Raw genomic sequence first — 21029 nt, 5'->3', positions numbered from 1 at the left:
AGGGGTCTCAGGGATAAAATCTGGATCTTCTATTAACTAACTCTACGTGGCTCTGGTCAAAATCACTTCCCCTGTCTGACACTTAGCTTCTTCATCTGCAAAAAAATTAGGCTTGGGATGGGATCTCCAAGGGCTCCTCCAGCCATGCCACCGTCACCTTAGTAGAGCAGTACAGGCTTTTCCTAGGACGAGGTGGCGAAGATGTAAAAGGGAAACCTCAGGATTTTTAGTCTGCTGAATTTCGCCGGAGGTAACCCCGGTCCCAGGATGCTTTCGTTGCAAGACAACCGCCGGAGGCAGCGTGGTCCCCAATGTGCCGCTGAGAAAACTGGGAAGAACTCTGTCCTTCCCAAGATGGCGACAGCGATAACGCAAGGGGCGGGGTTAAGCGCTTTCAGCCTGTCCGGACCTTCCTTTGTTTCCGCTTTTTCACCCTAAGGGCGAGCATCCACTAGTACTTGTTCCGTCTCCTGGTTTTGAGAGTCCTGACAGCAGGGAAGGCAGACTTGCCTGCAAAGGTTGGAGCAAATACCCAGAGGGGGAAGGCGGGACTTTCCGCTTTCTGCCGGAAGTGACGCAACAGTCGCGGCCGCCGCCAGGTGGAAACAGCAGGTGGGTTCAGGTGCCAGCCTGGCCCGTGTCCGTCTCTGGGACTGACTCTTCCGGTCAGCGACAGCGGAAGCTCCCAAGGGCCTGGAGACCCGTGGGCCAGGCTCTGTCATCTGAGCCTACCAACCTGGCCTGGAGTTCCCCTCCCCCGTACCTAGTAAGGATCTCCTACCCACTTCGCCACTCCGAGACTCGCCCTTCCCGAGTCCAAGGGAGAGGAGGGACCTGCTGTGCAGGTCGGCTTTGGTGGTGGGAGCTCAAGCTGGCACCTAGGCACTTCGGCCCCCTAAACCCTCTGCTCCTTTCTCTCCCGGATCCAGTATCCCATTCCCCCACCGAGCTGGGCAGTTAGCCAGCCCACCCCAACTCTCGGAACCATGTTTGCAGACTTGGAGTATGACATGGAGGAGGATAAACTGTGAGTATTTTTGCTCCCCACGACCTGGGAGTTCAGGAATCCCAGTTCCCCGTTCCTTTGGATTTCACTTCCCCCAATCCTTGCTTCTCAGCAGGTGTTGTCCTGAAGCAGAAATAGACCCTGCCTTTCCAGGAGCTCATCATCAATAGGGGCTGTGGACGGATTAACAGATAATTACAATTCAGGGCCACAAGGGAGCTAATTGCATGATCCAGTGACAAAGAGAGCAGAGCAGATGGAGCAGAGCTTCTGCAGGGACGGTCAGGGAAGGCTACTCAGAAGTGGCAAGGGAGAAAGTTTTGAAGGATGAATGGGACTGTCATAAACATACCTCCCTCCTCAGCATAGGTAATTAGTAGGACAGATCTTCAAAAATTTTGTCTGCTTGTTAGGATATAATTTGAGCGCCGGGATTTAGCTCAGTGGCACTGCACCTACTTTGCAAGTGCAAGGTCCTAAGTTTGATCCCCAGTACCGAAAAAATATATGTATATTTTAAGCAAGGATTTGTGTGTGTGTGTGTGTGTGTGTGTGTGTGCGTGCGCGTGTGTGTCCTCAGCACTTGGTAAGATGCTGAACAGCAATAGGTAGTTAGCAAATATTTTTTGAGTGAATAAAGCTAGTACATGAGATTCTTTACCATAAAAATGTTAATTTATAGTGAAAACAGCGGTAATTGAATGAAATAATTGAAAGATGGCAGGAGTATGTTAAATCCCAGGGGAAGACTTCCTGAAGGAGGTGGCTGTAATGTCCCATATGGGCCTGAGAAAGGACAGGGACAGAGCCTGGGTAGACCTCAGAGTTTGAAGGCAGTGAAAGGAAGCGGGTGTGTGTGGCGCGCCCGCTGTGGGGTGGGCTGACATCGGTGCCTTCCGTGGGCGTTCTTAGGAGAACTCTGATAAAGGAGGCCGGTTCCTGCTTCCTGGGTGAAGCAGCCGAAGTGTAGAGAGGGTGACTTAACCCAAGTCCCAGGCAGTAAATGGCATCTGCGTGACTCCCAGGAGCTGTGCGCTGTGTGTTCCAGCACAGCTGCTATCCTCCTAGCCAAGGAAGGACAGGAAGAGACTGCAGCTTCTGGGGCTCTGGAGACTTTGGAGCCCCCACCTCCCATCCCCTTTCCTCCAGGAGACTCACTGTGCTTGCTTCTCTTTCTAGTGGAATCCCCACTGTGCCTGGTAAGGTGACCCTGCAGAAGGACGCTCAGAACCTGATCGGCATCAGCATTGGAGGAGGGGCCCAATACTGTCCCTGCCTCTACATCGTCCAGGTATTGGACACTGGAGGTGGGGGCAGGGGCCTAGATGGAGCACATCACCTCCCGCCTTGCGTGTGACAGAGGCCTGACAGTTTTCCACTCTGACAAAGCTCTACCCTCAGCAAAGCCCCTGACCACCCACTCCAAGTAGGGCCTGCCCTGGTTTCTCTCTGCCATTCCAAGCCTTTGCCCTTCTGGCATGTGTCTCCGACTGTCTTCCTTTGCTCCTTACTTGTTCTCCATCTGGCTGCTCTGCCAGAGTCTTGGCTTTATGAGGACAGGATGCGGTTTGGTTTTTTTTTGTTGTTGCTGTAGTTAGTGTCAGGTTTTTTTTCCCGCCGTAGTCAGTGTGGTATGTGCCTGGCATGCAGTGGACATTCAATAAAAATGTCTTTAAGGGCCGGGATTTAGCTGAGTGGTTCCGCTGCCTGCCTCGCAAGCACAAGGACCCAAGTTTGATTACCGGTTCCAAATTAAAAAAGAAAATGTCTTTAGTGAGTCAACAAAGATGTCAGCCGTGGGCGCCAAGAGGGAAGACTATGAGGAGGTGACTGAGTGCAAATGCGAGTGTGGGCTTCCCGCTTCCCAGAGCGCACAGTGAGGTTGGAAAATGTGCCAGCGTAAGCATCTTTAGGCTCTTGTGAAAATTCAACAAATTCAAATAACTCCTTGCTGGGCGAGTGAGAAGCAAATATGCAGCAGCTGCTCTTATTTCTGGGCAGCTGTGCACGTCCCCAGGTGTGCTGCTGGTGGTGACACCTGAGGCAGCCGGCCCGGTGCTGCTGTCAGCTGCAGCCCAGCGGAGGGCACAGGCCTTCTGCGAGGCCGCCCTCACGTGGCTGGTCAGTCAGTGGCCTTTCTGTCGTAGTCTTGGGAGGAGCTGGGCCGGACCATGTTCCAACCCTCCCAGCTGAGAACCCTGGTGGCACAAGGGGACACTGAGGTCTCTCACTGCCTCCCTGCCTTGTGCTGCTCACCCTCTCTGCCAAACCTCATCTGTTGAGACCTGGAATCAGATTTTTTTTTTTTTTTTTTTTGGTCTGAACTGCACTCATAAAGTAATAGAATTTATTTTCTAAAATTCAGTTTTGTTTTCATCGAAGTGCTGTGTGACTTGCCTCTGACAAATCAAGAGCACTGAAGGGCCTGTGCCCAAGGGCATCCCCTGCCCTCCCCTCTCACCCTACCGCTTTTCTGTGTTTCTTTAGACATGGCTTCTGCTCTTCTCAGGGTGCTGTCTCTTTCTTGATATTTGCAGATATGTGCTGACTTTCCCTTGTCCAGGAGGTGAGAACTGAGCTTTCTTCCAGAGCCAATTTCTTCCTCTCGCCCCATCTTCCCAGTGTAGTTATCCCTTTAATGCGACAAATATTTCGCTCAGAAGTCTTTTCCCAGTTCCTGGCCAGCTCTTGTAGGCAGTGGGGATAAAGAAGAGCAGGAAGTGAGGCCCCAACCTCGCGGCACTTTTTCTGGTACAGACCGTTTGTTTAATTTTTTGAGGGCTGCTATTTATTTTCTTAACTTAGCTTTTCCTCCTTCTCCACTTCCTCCTCCTCCTCTTCCTTTTCCTCTTCCTTTTCTTGCCCACCTCCATTTTCTGTTTTGTGTTTTGTTTTCCCATTTGCATCTCTTTTTAGATTTGTGTTTTTTTAACTTTTAATTTTATTTATTTTATTTCCCTTTTGCATCTTAGCACACGCTCTGTAACCACATCTTCACGCCTTTCTCACCCTGTTCGGTGTCCACCGCCAGGTCTCCCAGTGTCTTGCCCCCAGGACCTCCCCTGCTACGTCTTCTTTTGGAGTCCCCATCTCTGGGGTCACTTTCTTGGTTTATGTCTTTTATCTGGAGAATGTCCTGTGGCTTTTTGAGAAAGGGCACATGGAAGGTACAAGTTTTGGACATATTTTGCCTCTGAAAGCGTCACCATTTTATCTTTCTTTTGGTCACTGTTATTCCTTTGTTGGTCCACTGTTAATCTCATATTCCTCTCAATTGACATTTTGCCTCATCAAATTCAACCATGAACGTCAGCTTCGGAAATAAACATCACTAAGAAATCTGAGGGCACCGTTCCATCATCCTCTGCCATCGTGTTATCGCTTTCCCTACTTGGGACCCTCTAACAAGCCTCATTTTTGATGTCAGGACTTTTGGGAGCTTTCTGCCCCTGGTGTCCCCAGGTATCATGATGACTGCTGGTTGGTTGGCTGTGCTGAGTCCTCAGAGGGTGGCTTTATCAGGAACGCTGGCTCTTTGTCTTCCTGGAGTTTCCCATGTTCTTGGGTGACATCCTGCCCTCTGTGGTCTCCTCTCTCTCTCTTTTTTTTTTTCTTTTTTTTTTTTTTTTTTTGGTATTGGGGATCAAACTCAGAACTTGGCGCTTGTGAGGCAGGCGGTAGCACTGAGCTAACCCCCTGGCCCTTGTGCTTTCAAGGAAGGCAGTGGAACCGCTGAGCTACATTCCTGGCCCTCTCTTTTGTTTTTCACTTGTTATTGTTTTTTTTTTGTTTTGTTTTGTTTTTTGCCGGGCAGGTTTTATTTTAGCCAAGGATACAGACAATATTCAGGAAAGTAAGACAGATGAAACATATATGCTAAGACACTGCAATGCCACATGCTATGCTGAACCTAACTTTATTCATGCTTGCCTGGGACAGGAGCAGATCATTCAGTAAAAACATACAGTAGAACAGAAAGTGTCTTACCATGTACACTGTTAAACTACAATGTGATGCACCTCAGTTACTTCCGTGTACATGAGTCTAACAGGACAGCGTTTTAAAACAAATAAACACAATAAAGACTTATAGAAGCATTTATAATAAAGTAATTCTTAATTTTTCTTTGTAGATAGATCAAGCACCTCCAAAGTACAAATTGCTGCTTTTTAATTTTTTAATTATGACAAAACAATGTCTTCAATTTTTTTTTTTTTTTTTGATCCTGTGCTGGGGATCAAACCAGGGCTTTCCACAGGTTGGGCAACTGCTTTATCCCATTCCTTCATCTTGACGGTGTCAAAATGTACAATTTTCTGGTATTAAATACATTCAGAATATTGTGCAACCTGCACCACCCGCCTCCTGAACTCTTCATCTTGTAAAACTGAATCTCTGCACCCATCAAATACCAGTGCCCTACTCCCCTCCCCTCCGTCCCTGGCCACCCCCTTTCTGCTTTCCGTCTCTGTGATTTTAGCAACTCTAGGCACCTCATATAAACAAAGTCATGTAGTTTTGGGTTTTTTTTTGTTACTGGCAGATGTCAGTACAATGTCCTCAAGATCATCCATGGTGTGGCATGTGTCGAAATCTCCTGCCTTTTGAGGCTGAGTACTTCACTGTAGAAATATACGTTTGGCTTATCCCTCCTTTCTTCAGTGACAGTTGGGTTGCTTCCACCTTTTAGCTGCTGCCAGTGATGCTGCTGAGAACATGACATATCTAAGACGTGCTTTCAGTTCTTTGGGTTATGTACCTAGGAGTAGAACTGCTAGGCCGTGTGGTAAATCTATTTTTTAATTTTCTGAAGAACCGCCGTACTTTTTTCCGCAGTGGCCACATCGTTTTATATTCCCACCAAGGGTACAACGGGGTGCTCATGTCTGTATACCCTCAACAACTTTGCTAATTTCTGTCTGTTTTTTTTAATAGTAGCCATCCTAATGAATATGAGGTGACATTTCATTGTAGTTTGGATTTGCATTTCCGTGATAATCAGTGACGTTCTTTGTCTCATGTACTTATTGGTCATGTGTATGTATCTTCTTTGGAGAAAAGTCTGTTCACGTCCTTTGCCCATATTTTAATTGGGTTCTGTGGATTTTTGTTATTGGGAATTCCCTATATATTCTGAATAGTGGTGACTTATTAAATATGTGATTTGTACATACTTTTTCCCATTCTGTTAGAACCTTTTTACTCTGTTGACTATGTCTTTTGATGCACAAAGTTTAAAATTTTTTCTCAAGTCCAATTTGCTTATTTTTTCATTGTTGCCTGTGGCTTGGGGTCATATTCAAGACCTATTGCCAAACCCAATGTGGTGAAGCTTTTACCCTGCTTTCTTCTAATAGTTCTAGGTCTTATGTTTTAGACCTTTGATGTGTTTTGACTTTGTACCCATGTATTATTTCAGGTAAGGGTCCACCTTCATTCCTTTGTATGTGGTGGGTATCCTTTTCCCTGCACCTATTGTTACAAAGATTTTTCTTCCCCCATTGAATTTCTTGGTGCCCTTGTGAAAAAATCCTTTGACCATAACCACAAAAGTTCACTTCTGGGCTCTCCGCTCTATCCCATTGATCTCTGCATCTCTCTCTATGTGGATACCACAACTTGTATTACTGTCACTTTGTAGTAAGTTTTCAAATCAGGAAGTGTTTGTTTTCCACCTTTGTTCTTCTTTTTCAAAATCTTTTTGGCAATTCAAGGTCCCAGAGATTCCATATGAATTTTAGAAAGTAGATTTTTAGAATTTTTCCATTTCCATAAAAAACATCATTGGGGCTTTGATAGTGCTTGCACTGAATCTGTAGATTGCTTTGTGTAAGTATTAGCATCTTAAAAGTATGAAGTCTTCCAATCCATGAACATGGGATGCCTTTCTATTCTCTTAATTACTTTCATCAGTGCTTTATAGTTTTCATTGTACAAATCACTTGCCACTGTTATGTTGTTTGGGGTGTGCTTCTAGAAGGTAGAAGAACAAAATATTCACTTTAACTATTTCATATATACACACATGCACACACACAGTGGTACCTTGGTTCACAAATGCTTTTGTTTGCAAATAGTTTGGTCTGAAAATAAATGTTTGGCAAAATTTTGTTTTTGTTTGGGAACTCTGCATGGGGTGACAAACGTGACCATGGCCATCCTTTCCAGAATCATGGAACAAATTAAGTTTGTGAACTAAGGTACTATTGTACATAGAGTGTGGTGCTTTTTGTACAAAACTTAGAAACTGAAGATAAAGGGAATACAGTATCAGAACCATTGCTGGTAATTTTGGTGTCTTTCCTGTGGTTTCTTTCTGGATATAGTTTTGTATTCTTGTGCACACTCACACTGCCTCCTTCCCCTTGCTGTGTCACTCATATACCTGAGATTATTTGTTTTGTTTTGTGTTTTGGTACGAGAGATTGAACTCGGGAACTTGTGCTTGCGAGGCATGTGGTGGAACCACTGAGCTAAATCCCCAGCCCCATACACCTGCGATTTGACAGATGCATGCAGCCCACACACCAGTGAGTGTGAATCCTGTAGGAGTCACTTCAGGAAAAGGGGCTCATGGGCATCATGAGGCCCTTGCTCAGCACAGCCCTGGACTGTTCTTTGGGGTCTAAAATAAGGTGTAGGGATTGATAAGAGGCATTGAATTAGCTTGGAGAAGCCTCTTAAAGAAATAACACGAAAGGAGCAAACACCATATGAGTGTGGTGGTCGGTGTATTTGCTGGTAGAAGTCTCATCAGTTCAAATTTATGTCCTATCCTTCCCCTCTCCCCAAGAATGTGGGTTGTCCCTTTCTGCCTGGTACATATTTCTCTTGCCCTGAGCTGGTGCCACCAGCAGGCAGAAAGGAAGACAGAGCCAGACAGTGGTTGAACGGAGGACAGGCCATCCCCACATGGCACCTCAGTCCTTCTGTCCCCCCATCCCACCTCCCTATGCATCCACAGGTGTTTGACAACACCCCTGCAGCCTTGGACGGCACGGTGGCCGCTGGTGATGAGATCACCGGTGTCAACGGCAAGTCAATCAAAGGGAAGACTAAGGTGGAGGTGGCGAAGATGATTCAGGAGGTGAAGGTAGGAGCTGCTGTGGATAGTGCTGGGGCAGCCAAGCCCAGCAGGCTGGGTGGGGACTGCTGCCCCCTTCTGTGGGACAGCAGTGTCGGGGTGTGCTCCGGGCTCCTCCGTTGCTCCTCTTTCACTTCGTACATAAGATGAAGCCCCAGGGGGTCCTGGGGAGCCAGCACAGGCAGACAAGCCAGTGTGTCCCTGCTCGGGGCTGAGGTGGGCCTCCCTGGCTCCATGGATGCTGATAGCATCAGCTGACCATGCCGGGCCTGGGGAGAGGGTAGAGGAGGCCCCTTCCTCATCCCTGTGGGAGCTTCCAGTCCAGCAGGTACCCTGGGACCCAGGTTCTGGGGGGCTCCCTGTCCAGCTGGGCATCTGTTTTAGAACAGACCCTGCTCCCCACTCATCCAGCTGCTCCGACGCCTCTCCGTGGGGTCCTCCCACCCCCCAAGGCAGCAGCTCCCTGGCCACCCGGAAGCAAGCGAGCAGCCCTTCCCAGAGCTCTGGCTTCTAGGAACTCTTGAGAGAGCAGTACTGTGATTGAGGCGCCAAGCCATAGGGTGATTTACAGCCCTTAGAGGAAGGGCTGCGAGCCAGCAGGGATCAAGCCCCAGCCGTACCAGCCACGCCTGCCCCAGTCCATGGCGTGGTCTGTGACTGACCTGTTCCGAACTCCCCGCTTTCCTGCCTCTACCCAGGCAGCCACTTCTCTGGCTCCCCCTCACACTCTGTCCCCCTTCAGAGTCGTGCTCATCGCTTTGTAAGGAGAGGACCCCAATCCTGTAACTCTTCCCTAGGCTGTGTCTCAGAGCTACAAAGTGCTAAAGGGAGTGACAGGGTTCACCGAGCCCCAGATGCCACTCCACACCATGTGGGTACCGTTGTCCCGGGCACTGTCCGCTGGGCCGAGGCCCCGAGGGGAACAAGTGAAGGGCGTTCCATCCTGGTGCAGAGCTAGGTCGCGTATGCTCCCTCTCACGCACGAGGTCCTTCCGCCTCTCTCCACATTGGCCTCACATCAGCCCCGCGTGTTGCCCTGCAGACAAGAGCTACAATGTCTGCACAGCCAGACCTGAACACGCGATTTCCTCAGCTCCCAAGTGAGGGTGCTGGGCAGCGTTAGTGGTGTCCGAGAAGGACGTGACCTGTCTGAGGTCACACGGCTGACCTGGAGCCTGGGCCCAATGCCACTCCACGCTCCTCCCCTCCTGTCTGGTGCCCCTGTCCTGCCCTGAGGGAGCAGCTTGCATCCCACCCCAGGCCCTGGCTGCATTGGCTCATTGTGCATCACCTTCAGGGCTTGGACTTTAAATCCTGTTTCCTATATGGACGGACGCAGTCCCAAGGCCAGGGGTGTTTAGACTGCAAGGACGAGAGTGACCACAGTGGCCTCCCACCATCAGGTTAGGGAAGGCCCAGACCCTGCTCCTGAGCGGTCAGCAGAACGCACCTGTGTGATTCCCGATTCACTTGGCCTCCCCTGCTGGACAGGCCGTCCCTGCCCCTTCTCGGTGTCCCCACACTGGGCGCCTGGGATTCAGGAGACCGTCACGACTGTGCCTGTACTGCTCTTGCAGGGGGAGGTGACCATCCACTACAACAAGCTTCAGGCGGACCCTAAGCAGGGCATGTCCCTCGACATTGGTAAGCGGGGCACAGCAGTGGTATCCCACGGTCCCTCAAACCCCCAGCTCAAATCAAGCGAGCCCACTCCCATGCCTCCCTTATGTCTGTGGCATTGATTGTTTTGTGGCTGAGGGCTCTGACTTTTTTTCTGACCAAGCCAATCGGAAAGGCCTGAGAGGACCTGGGGGGTATTATCCGTGCAGCTGCCCTCAGGCTCCCGTCTCCAACTTGTCCCTGCCCTGTGTTACCCCGTCCTAGCCACCTCCTCTGCGACCTTGCTGTGTCCCAGGGCTGTCCTTTGTAGGCCAGCTCTGGGCTAACCTGGCTCAGGAAATGAGGCAGCCGGCTGTGGCCTGTGCCTGGTGCCCACTGCACACCCTCTCCCTGGCCTCATCTGCCTTGTACTACCAGGAAGACACAGGGTCTGAACTAGACCTTAGGCTTTGGGCAGAGGTCACAGTCCGGCTTCCCACTCCCAGCATGCTCTGGGACAAGCTGCCTCCTGCTAGAGGGCCAGGCCTTGGTTCTGTGCTTGCTGTAAGCCTAAGAATACCAAAGAAGCGCTGAGGTTCTCTCAGGCAGCCCCTGGCATTATAGATCGAAGCTGGAGGCCGCCAAGCCCAGCATGGGCCCCCAGGCCCTGATGGGAAGTGGAGAGAAGGCTCTTCCCGCAGGACTGTCCGCCGTCGTTGGGCTTAGGTAGAGCTCCCAGTGGTCTCGATCGCTGCCATCCTGCCTAGGCCCTGGGCTAAACTTCTCACACTTGCTCTTCCCAGCCGTGAGAGGGGAGGTGAGACGGGGCCTGGACCCTGTCCACTGGGCCTTCCTACCGCAAAGCCTATCCCAGTCCTATCCCAATCCTGAGTTCTGCCCCCAGCTGGTTGCTTGCAGCCAGTCGTGATAGGGCCAAGGGCAGGGGTGGCCATGGGGTCCACTTCAGACTCACCAGGTCCTTTCTCTCCCGGCCACAGTGTTAAAGAAGGTCAAGCACCGGCTGGTGGAGAACATGAGCTCAGGGACGGCCGACGCCCTGGGCCTGAGCCGGGCCATCCTGTGCAATGGTGAGTAACCGGCTCTGGAGGCCGTGCCCCGTGCTGCCCGCCAGGCTGCTGCGGGTCCTGATGCCCAGGCTTCACCTCTGCCTGGGGAGCCAACAAATCACCGCACTGGATGCCTCTCTCTCAGAGAACTCCCGCCTCTGTCAGCTGAGCCAGACTGAGTGGGGAGGGCCTCTTTGCTCCCCAGGCTGGAGCACTGCAGGGCCAGCCAGAGACAGCGGCTGTCTCCGCAGATGCCCATCTTGGCCACTCTTGTCCAGGAGGTGGCGCTGCTGCCCCATCTTAGCGGTCTTACCCTTGGTTCTGGAGGTGGCTGCCCTGCTGGGGAAGAAGCCATGTGCCCAGGAGCACTTACACACCTCAGCACACGCCGCATGCATGTTCTCTCCCCGGGGAGGCCAGTGAGACACACGCTCCTGTGCCTGCCCGGCCAGCCTGCGTATAAATAGCCCTGCTCTGCCGTGTACATGTGGGAAGATATAAATACCTATCTACATCGTGGGCTCAGCCGGGCACACCGGGCTCCATTGGCTAGGGAGTGGGGGCGGGGTCTGAGCTGGTTCCAAATAGGGTACAAAAGTGGCGGCTGCTATTTTTGGCCACTTGGTGCCTTGAGTCTTGTTACTGTAGTTACCATGCGTTGGGATGAAATTAGAACTGGTTGTTGTGTTTTTTCCCCCTAAACCTTGCAATTTCCCCAGCCGTAAATAGGGTTTCTAAAATGGAAGCTGTCATGATGTCCCATGACCCAGCTAAAAACAGCAGGACGCTTACGTGGCTCGTTTCCTGCCTGCAGGCTGTGTGCTCTGCTCCACTCCAGGGAGCCAGGGCCTGGAGGCTGCCTGGTGGCGGCGGCCTCCTGAAGCCTTCCCAGGTACCCCTCCAGCCCCATAGCCCATCACTTTCCCTACCCAAGAAGGACCTCGGCTCAGCCCACGCCAAACACCTCCACCCTGGAGTCCCTGACCCAAGTCAACACTGTGGACTGGAGAGAGATCAGCATCCCACACTCCCTGCCTGGGTGGCTTTGGGCAAGGTACTCTGCCTGTCCAGCCCCTGGTGTTCTCTAAAACAAGGGAAGTAAGCAAGGCGTGGTAGGGCATACTTATAATCTCAGTACTTGGGAGGCTGGGGCCGGAGGATTGAAAGTTCAGGCCAGCCTGAGCTGTAATAGGGAGACCTTATAAAAAAAAAAAAACCGACTCAGCTGAACAAACAAGGTGCCCAGAAGCACAGACAGGCCTATCCAGGGAACCTGCAGCTGTCCCAGCTCATGGGCACAGGGACCCAGGAAGTGGCTGCTTTTGCTAAAAATACCAGGCCCTGCCAAGGGTGTGGCTGGATAAAGAAGCCATCACCATGCCCTTGTCCTCCCCACCTGGAGGTCTGCAATCAGTGGGAGCCCCAAGGAAGAGCCCTCGGTGTTCCCACTCCTCCCGGTGCTGGTCCTTCTCTGGTCTCACCCCCCAGCACCCCTGGCCCACAGTCACCTTCCTCTCGTTTTGAGACCTTGGGGTGAGGCAGTGGCCTGGTGCCCTGCTAGACCTGGAGCTCACCAGCAGGACTGGGTCTGTCCTCCACAGCCATTCCCTGGTGGCTGGCACAGATCTCAGGTGCAGCCCAGGGCTGTGGTCACTGTGGCCTGCCCCATGGCAGCTCACCTTCGAGCCTCCCCTTGTCCTGCTCCCCGCTGAGCCGCCGTGTGTGTCAGCCCGCCGGGTTCCTGTGTGTGTCTCCTCTGACTGCGTCCTCCCTGGCACCAGCGCACTGTTAGAAGCCTTGGCTGCTGGCCAGGGCCCTGCCTTCTGCCCCGTGGGGAGGGGCCAGAAAAGGACTCTGGAAGGCCCCGTGTGAGCATCATCCTCTGTCCCTAGATTTTCCTCGGGTAGCGGGGGGTGGGGTGTGTGTGCAGAATGATTTTGGGTATGCCGAGCTGTTGACAAATGTGCCCAACCCAGCTGACCCTCAGTGGCCATGCCCCTGCCTGGGCCCAGGCCTCCAGGGGTCAACCCTCCCCCAGATCCCTCCCCCAGATCCCTCTGCTGGCCCAGCTCACTGAGCCCGGCGGCCTCACCCACTCTCGGTCCCCACAGATGGGCTGGTGAAGAAGCTGGAGTCGCTGGAGCGGACAGCTGAGCTATACAAAGGTGAGTATGGGGTAGGGGCTGCCCTGGGGACCGGTGCTGCAGAGACTGGCAGTGGGGGCAGGGAGTTCAGCCTAGAAAGTTTCGGACCAGTGAACTCTACCATCCCAGAGATAAAGCCCCTGGGAGACCTCTGCCCACACCCGACAGTCCCAGCTCCCCACCTGATGGCTCCTTGAGCTGGACCTGGGCTGTCTTTGCCCTGGGCCCTGGTGGGGCTGTGGGAGGGGACAGGAGGAACAATGGACCCAACACCGAGGGCGGGCCTTGGCTGGTCTTGTCCCTGACGCATACCCCCATCCTCTGTCACTCGGATCTCTCCTACAGGGATGACAGAACACACCAAGAACCTCCTGCGGGCTTTTTATGAGCTGTCACAGACCCACCGGGGTAATGGTGTCCTCAGACCTGCTGTTTGGCCCTGGGCAAATCCCTGCCCCTCTCTGGGTTCAGTACCCCTGTACCGTGTGGCCAGGTTCTGCCCTGGGGCCCTTCTCCCATCCACAGCTCTGCCTTCTAGCCAGCATGGGCAGGGCAGGGACAGGCCAGTGAGCATCTGGACTCTGCCCCTTCTCCTGTCACTGCCACTCACCATGCACGAGGCCCTTCGTCACGCATGTTCTCATTTCCCACAGAAGCTGTGGCTGGGCAGGATGGCCTGTTAGCCTCTTCCTGGGTGGAGAGAGGAAAAGCACAGACAGGAAGTGGTCACAACTCACAGGGGTGGCACTGGCATCAATTCCTGGGCCAGGGCTCTGCCCTCAGACAGCAGCACCTCAGTCTGTACTCAGCCTCTTCCCATGGTCCGCGTACCCTGGGAGAATGAGAGAATGAAGGCCAGCTCCCCAGGGGTACAGAGCCAGCTCCCTGGGGTTGTAGACCCCACACAGACCTTGTCTTCAGCTTGCCAGGCCCCTGCCCTACTTTTCCCCAACAAACCCCTGGCTTCTCCATTAGGGGGTCAAGTAGGGGCAGCCTTCAAGGCAAACTTGTCCTGCAGCCTTTGGGGACGTGTTCTCTGTGATTGGGGTGCGGGAGCCCCAGCCAGCAGCAAGCGAGGCTTTTGTGAAGTTTGCTGACGCACACCGCAGCATTGAGAAGTCCGGTATCCGGCTGCTGAAAACCATCAAGCCGGTAGGTCCCGGTGAGCACGTGTGTGTCCAGCTTGTGATGGCAGAGAGCGGACAGCATGGCCCGCAGAGGGTCCCGCACCAGGGTTCTGGCTCGGTCACCTACATGGCTGGCGGCCTGTAAGCCATGGTGCCCCTTGGGGCTTGGTATTGACCGTGAGGCCGCTTTCAGCCCCGTTCCGCCACTGGGTCGCGCTTCGCCTTTGCCTGGACCAAACTTTTAACCTTGTAATGGAAAAGCCCACTGGCCCTGGCAGCCTGAGTCACCTGGAGGGGGCGACACAGTGCCATTCCTTGTCACATGGCCTCCCCTGCCCCACCCCTCAGATGCTGACAGACCTGAACACGTACCTCAACAAAGCCATCCCCGACACACGGCTCACCATCAAGAAGTACCTGGACGTGAAGTTTGAGTATCTGGTGAGTGCTGCAGGCAGCCGTACACTGGGAGCCACCCTGGGGCCTTGTCCCGTGTGAGCAGCTGCTCTGGGGAGGGCAGGGAGGCCCAGGGCCAAGGGGTTGTGTGTCAGGGCCCTGGCTGGGGCCTCGGGGGCAGCCTAGGACGCTCTCCTGGCATCAGTCTGATCCCCTGGGGGATTCTGTCAGTCACAGTGGGTTGGACCAGGCCTGGGTTGTTCAAAGTAGGTGCCACAGGAAGTTAGGAGTTTTAGATAAGAATTCGGTGGGCAAAGGAGGGGAGAAAATGCTCTGTGTGCAGCAAGTCTACACTTGGGGCTTCCTGGCTGCTCTCACTGTGAATTTGTGTTCCTGAGCATCTCTTGTGCTGGGGATGTGGAGCCCCAGGTCTGGTGTGTGCTAGGCAGGTGCTGTACACTGAGCCACACCCCAGACATCTGTTAGGACTTGAATTCGGTTGGGCCTGCCTGCCTGCCACCCTCAGACCCCCTGCACACCTACTGCGGCCTTCCTAGAATCTCAGCTCACCCCAGCTGGGTGTCTGCAGGAGCCCGAGGCCTGGCATGGCTGCTTGTGTCTGTGTGCCAGCAACTTCCTGGGGTGGCCTCGGGTACAGTGTGGTGTGAGGGATAAGGGAAGGACAGTGTGGGCTCTGACTGCCTGGCCTCGTCCCACACAGTCCTATTGCCTGAAGGTGAAGGAGATGGACGACGAGGAGTACAGCTGCATTGTGAGTACGGAAGGGTGAGGGGCCCGGCCTGGCCATCAGAAAGGCTTGGGGCCCACGTTCCTTCCCTCACCGACTTCATAGAGCCCCAGAATGCCCTGGGTCTGCTAGGGACATCAGGTGGGTCAGGTCAACCCGGGAGAGACCTAGGGTGTTTGGCCTGGGTTCTCGTTGCCAGAATTTAGAGCCACGCGGCCGCACCCCAGTTCTCCTAAGCCAGCCACACCTTCTTGTGACTCCTGCAAGGAAAAACCGACTGACTTCATTCCTAGTTGACCCTTAAATTTTAAAATCTATAAGATTTTTGCTGTCAGAATCCATCTTTTGACCAGAGTCCATTTCTCCAGTGTGACAAGAGTTGGGGTTTTTGTTGTTAGCTTTTCTCCCTCCAAAGCTATTGCCGGGGCTTCCCGCAGTCGCCGGCAGCTGGCAATCAAGGGAGCACGGGGCTCCGAGAGGAGTAGGGGCGGATATGAGAGGTGGGTGGGCCCTGCAGCCGTCCCATCCGCCCTTTCAGACCCCAAGCAGATCCCCCTTCGCCCAGTGCCCCTGGTCCCTGAAGTGTCCCCACCGCCGCAGGCCCTGGGCGAGCCGCTGTACCGAGTGAGCACCGGCAACTACGAGTACCGCCTGATCCTGCGCTGCCGCCAGGAGGCGCGCGCGCGCTTCTCGCAGATGCGCAAGGACGTACTGGAGAAGATGGAGCTGCTGGACCAGAAGCATGGTAGGCCGGGGCGCGGCCAGCCTCGGAACTGGGGGGACCCCATGTCCTTGTTTCAGAGTTGGGAATAGTGAGGCCCAATGAGGTCATGCCCCGACCTGTGGTCCCCGCCATCCCTGATCCCGCTGCACTGGGGGCGGGGCCTGGTTCTGGGGGGTGGGGTGGGCCGGCAGCCACAGCCACTGGGCTGTCCCCGCCCCCTGCCCCAGTCCAGGACATCGTGTTCCAGCTGCAGCGTTTCGTGTCCACAATGTCCAAGTACTACAACGACTGCTACGCGGTGCTGCGTGACGCCGATGTGTTTCCCATCGAGGTGGACCTGGCCCACACCACCTTGGCCTACGGCCCCAGCCAGGGCGAGTTCACTGATGGGGAGGAGGAGGAGGAGGAGGACCCGGCAGCCAAAGAGCCCGCCCGGGACACGCGCGGGGCCACCGGGCCCCTGGACAAGGGAGGAAGCTGGTGTGACTCCTGAGAACCCCGGGCCGGACCTGGGGAGTTGGGCTCAGAAAGGCCTGCGGGCCTCCCACTCCTCCGTCCTTGGCACAGCGGGCCAGGGCTTCTGCCGGACAGCACCACCTCTTTCCTCCCACTTCCCCAGCCCTGGGAGAGCGTGGCCTCCGGACTTGCCTTAGGAGGAGAAGGTGGGAAGGGAGCGGGCTGGAGGTGGCAAAAGTCAGGCCCAGTCCTGTGGGCACCACCCCCGTGGGACCCTCACCTGCCAGGGTGAGGCCCGGGTGGATGAGAGGCTGGGCCCTGTGTCTCCCACCTTGCACAGCAGCTCCACCGAGGCCACATGGACCTCTGCAGCCTTTATTTATTTTGTTCCCCCCAGCTCCGCCACTTCTGGAGAAGGGCTGGGCTCCGGGCCTGTGCTGAATAAACAAACCCAGACAAGCCAGGCTGTGCGGTGGTGGCTCAGACCCTCACAGCGTCAGGAGGGCGGGTGGGACAGTTTATACGGACAGGGTGAGATCTGAATTCCTATCTGCCAGGTCCCAGACCCTGCTTCTGCTACCTACCACCACTGCCTCCTACTTCCTGGACCCTCTCGTGCCCCCTCCTCACCTTTGACCCTGCATTTGGGGGAAAGACAGGACAGACACTGCGTCAGGGCTGCTGAGACCCAGGGTGGAGAGAGAGTGTCAACCTCAGGTGTCCTCTGTGCACCCAGGCTCGTGCAGGGCCTCCCTGTGCTCTGTATAGGGCAGAATGGGGTGGTCACAAGTCTGCTCGCCTGGCCAGCGCCAGCTGACACCTGCGGGCCTGGTGTAACCAGTAGCGGTGGCCCTGTTGGGACAGTGGATGTGACCATCCTGAGAGTGGGAGGGGACAGGTTGCCAGGTAGGCAGAGTGGAAGCAGTTTCTGCTTAGCGTGCAGGGTGCAGCTCCTGGGCAGGAGGGAGGGACGGTCTGTCACCAGGAGCCCACTCACTCTGTCCCCAGAGAGCTGTCTGGCCTCCCTACCCCTCTGGGAGGGCAACCTGGGTCCCAGTCATGGCCTCGATTTCCCTCTCGGTGAAGCCCAGGTAGCCATGGCAATCTGCCTACTTGGGCGGGTAGGAGAAATACGTGAGTAAGCATTTGTAAGGGTGTAAGGCAGTGCTGGGCTGGGACAGGGATTTAGCTCAGTGGTTCCGCCGCCTACCTCGCAGTGCAAGGTCCTGAGTTGGATCCCCAGTACCCGCCCCAAGATGGTGCTGGGCCAGATTGAGCCTCCTGAAGTGCTCAAAGAAGGCATTCTCTGCTCTGGTGGCCTGGGGGACCACAGATAAATATGTTAGCCAGGCTGCAGGGTTCCCCAGAACTTTAGCTGGCTGCGCCTCTCTCATGGCCTTGCTGGGAAAGTGAGGCCCAACTGGGAGCCTGAGGAGGGGTCACTGGGTTGGGTGCTGAGAGTCCCTGACTGAAAGGAGCCAGGAGTGAGACTGGAAGGTCCTTGAACCTGGGTCACAGTGCAGGTGAGGCAGTGCCAGGGCCAAGGTGCGGGGTGGCAGAGCATCTATCTGTCTGATCTACCTGACCTGGGTTCCACCCCTGGCTTCTGGGGTTGGGGGAGATTGGGACCCTGTTCGGGGCAGTGCAAATGCCAGAGTCAGTGAGTGACCAGGCTGCCCACAGCACCACCAGGAGCAGTGTCCAGAGCAATCCTGCAGGTCCCAGGGACCCCCAAGCTCGTCCTCTAGAGGGCGGGTGAGGAGCGTGCTCACCAGGTGACATCAGCAGGCCCAGGCCTGGTGAGCACTGGTGTGTGAGGGAGGCTGAGCCACTGAACAGGCTTCACCGCCCACCCTGGCCCTTGGCCCTGGGCTTTGTCACAGCTGCTTGGCCTCGGTTCGCCGGAAGGTGCTACTGATGCCTTCGCCTCCATGGGGGATGCAGGTGACAGCCTGGAAGCCCCTCCTGCCTTGCATCCATCACTGACACCCAACTCCAGGGGGTTCCGGGGAGACCTCTCAGACCCCCCTCCCCAACTTGGGGTGCAGCCAGAGCCCCGGGCAGAGGCACAGGAACAGAGCTTGTCATTCTGCCGAGCTTTATTGACTCGATTTCCTGTGGGACCACAGCTATTTCACCAGCAAGCGGGGAGGGCCTGGTGAATGGAAAGGGTGGTTCCCACAATGCCCAAGAGGTGACTGCAGCCCGGACTTGCCCAGAGAATGACCCTCCTCCCTAGTGTGCCAAGCCCTTTGGGAAGAGGAAGTCACCTTCCAGAGCCCCTGGGCCACCCCCTTGCAATACACTACACAGACTCCTAGTCTAGGCCTGGTTCTGGCTCCACCTCTGGTTCCACGGACCTGGCCCGAGGGCTCAGCATTTCCAGGGCCTGCAGACCCGGTTCCTCAGTGCCAGGGGGCAGCAGCTCAGAGTTCCCCTCGGCCTCAATGTCTTCAGTGTCACTGGCTGCACCAGCAGAAGCCTCCGGAGAGCGAGATCTGCGACGCAGGCAACAGTAGGTGGCAGTGGCCATGAAGACCCCAGCCAGGGCCACCTCTGAGCCAGCCAGGTAGAAGATGATCTCATAGTTCTTCAGTGCATCCACCAGGTGGCCTGGGGAAAATGGGAGGTCAGAGCCTGCTGGGGTCCCCCCTTCATGCCCTCACCCACAGTAAAGGGCAGGGTTGCCATTTTGGTGGGCCTCTCTGAGTGACACACACGCCTCCTCCCACCACCCTTTGTCTTTCTTTTCTTTTTCATTTTTTGGTCCCAGGGATCAAACTCAGGACCTTGTGCATTTCAGGCTGGTAGCAGGACCACTGAGCTAAATCCCTGGCCCTCTTTGTCTTTGTTTCTATTTCATAGAGGCAAAGCCCCACTTGAGTTCTGCCATTTGAGAATTTAAAAATGTCACTTCCCTTCCCTGAAGCTCAATTTTCTAAGCAATATAGGACTTCTGATGAGACAGGACTTTACAGTATGTAGGGCGCCCCTTTCCCCCTGACTCCCTGTGATGTGCTCAGTTGTGGCCGTCCAGAGGCAGTGGAGAAGGCCCTGTGCTGAACCTCCTGGGACTCCTGGCTCTTGCTCCTTCCATTGTCCCTGGTCCCCAGGAACTTGGCCTCTGTCACACAAGTCCCCTAGACTCAATTCTGCCCTGCTGATAGGCCCTGTTTCCTTCTGCATGTACAAGTTACTTTTTGATCGTGTGCATGTTAGCGATGGAACCCTGGGGCTCCAGCATGCTGAGCACAGACCCCACTACTGAGCTATGTTCCCTGGAAAACCTTTTTTGCTTTTTTTGTGAGATAGGGTCTCACTATATAGTTCAGGCTGGCCTTGAACTCTCAATGATCTTCCCGCCTCAGCTTCCCAAGTACCAAGATTACAGCCACGGGCCACCACATCTGGCTGGAAAATCTTGTAACTCCAAATATTTTCCTCTAAAGTGTGGTTCCTCTGTGGGCTCCCCCCCTCTTTGGGGTGTTCTTGTGGTGAGCACACCTTTTGGAGGTTCCCTGATGTCCCCTGACCAGCTGTCCCACCCATGCCCCTCTGAGCAGCATTTCCCTGAACATCCTGGTCCCGGCCCAGCCGGCCCGACCTGTCCTTGTCCTTTCTTCCTTCAGCTCTGTCGTCTATCGCCTTCATTGCCTTTTGTGCCCATTGGATCCACCCAGGCCACACAGAAGGCAGATGAGCTCTGAGCCTCAGGTGGCTGCTTCTGAGGCTCTGGGTGGCAGTTTCGGGGCTGCTGTCACTGTCACTGTCCACAGCCTGACATATCCCTCTTGCTCAAGGGCTGCAAGCCCTAGGGTCCCCTACGACTCTTCTCCAGTCCTAGGTCCTGCCTCACTTGGGCAGGGACACTGTCCCCCAAGCAAACGCCGTGCCTATTCATGCTGTGCCTTCGCCTGTGGGCTCGGCCAGGACACCTCCGCTGGCCACCCTCACCACGGCGATTCTCCAAGATGGACTGTGGATGGGGGGTGCCCAGCAGGCAGCCTGCACTTTCTCCCCAGGTGTATGCTCAGCAGCCTCACCCTGTCTGGTCCCCCTTATAGTTCAGGAGACTAAAGCATCCGATACACGGTTTGAAGGTGTAGCCTATTGGCATTTTGAACTGAGGATTCGGTTCTGAGTGCAAGTCGTTCTAAGTAGCAGTGCCTCAGTTTCCCCATTTGCAAATGGGGACTAAGCAGCTGCATTTCATGAAGTCTTTGTGGTCTGCTTGAGACAGCAGAGAGGCTGCTACCAGTGCTGGCTTCTTCCTGCCATTTCGTCTGGGCCCGGGGGCCCTGTTTAAGGGGAGGAGGCCACCCACCAGGCAGTCTCCCACAGTCGCTTCCCCTGTATCCCTAGAAGCTCCATCTGGCCCTAAGGGCCCTGGGCCTCCCCACCCCCTGCTCCTGCGGGGCGCACCGGCAGAGGGCGGTCCGATGAGCACAGCCACGGCCTCCATGAGCAGCACCAGGCCCAGCGCACTGGGGAAATGGGGCGCACCCACCGCCGCCATGAGCACCTCGAACTGCAGCGCACCCACCATGCCATAAGAGAGGCCGAAGGCCACGCAGAAGGCGACCAGGGCGCCGTAGGAGCGGGCGCGCGCGCTTCCCAGGTCCGTGAGCCCATTGGCCAACAGGGCCAGGCTGAAGAGGAAGGGGACGTGCGGTCGCAG

At 54.9% G+C, this 21029-nt stretch overlaps 2 protein-coding genes across 6 annotated transcripts in view; one reads left to right on the top strand and one right to left on the bottom strand.

Annotated features, from left to right (window-relative positions):
• The first annotated feature begins 351 nt into the window (after positions 1 to 351).
• Pick1 (protein interacting with PRKCA 1) lies at positions 352 to 16809 on the top strand. 5 transcript variants are annotated; one of them, XM_010613103.3, is made up of 13 exons: positions 353 to 845; positions 930 to 1027; positions 2186 to 2297; positions 7971 to 8099; positions 9668 to 9734; positions 10688 to 10777; positions 12868 to 12921; positions 13246 to 13308; positions 13919 to 14052; positions 14376 to 14468; positions 15145 to 15195; positions 15772 to 15916; positions 16123 to 16809. In XM_010613103.3, the coding sequence occupies exons 2-13, from the start codon at positions 987 to 989 to the stop codon at positions 16386 to 16388; spliced, it is 1245 nt and encodes a 414-aa protein (XP_010611405.1). In that variant the 5' UTR covers positions 353 to 845; positions 930 to 986; the 3' UTR covers positions 16389 to 16809. The 5 variants fall into 5 exon arrangements, with proteins under 5 accessions (XP_010611424.1, XP_010611405.1, XP_010611432.1 ...); XM_010613112.3 differs by having other exon boundaries at positions 354 to 612; XM_010613093.3 differs by having other exon boundaries at positions 354 to 766.
• Positions 16810 to 18473: 1664 nt separating this feature from the next.
• Slc16a8 (solute carrier family 16 member 8) overlaps positions 18474 to 21029 on the bottom strand; it is a 4197-nt gene continuing 1641 nt past the window's right edge. The window contains exons 2-3 of the mRNA XM_010614034.2: positions 20774 to 21024; positions 18474 to 18964 (exon numbers count right to left, since the gene is read on the bottom strand). Of these exons, the coding sequence (XP_010612336.1) occupies positions 18669 to 18964; positions 20774 to 21024 (547 nt within the window). The 3' untranslated portion in view covers positions 18474 to 18668. The remainder of the gene's footprint in view (positions 18965 to 20773; positions 21025 to 21029) is intronic.

This window comes from Fukomys damarensis, unplaced genomic scaffold (genome assembly GCF_012274545.1).
Source record: "Fukomys damarensis isolate Sample0158 unplaced genomic scaffold, DMR_v1.0_HiC HiC_scaffold_19, whole genome shotgun sequence".
In the NCBI taxonomy this organism is placed as follows: Eukaryota; Metazoa; Chordata; class Mammalia; order Rodentia; family Bathyergidae; genus Fukomys; species Fukomys damarensis.
Note: the sequence above shows the minus strand (reverse complement) of the source record. Positions and strands in the feature narration are given on the sequence as shown.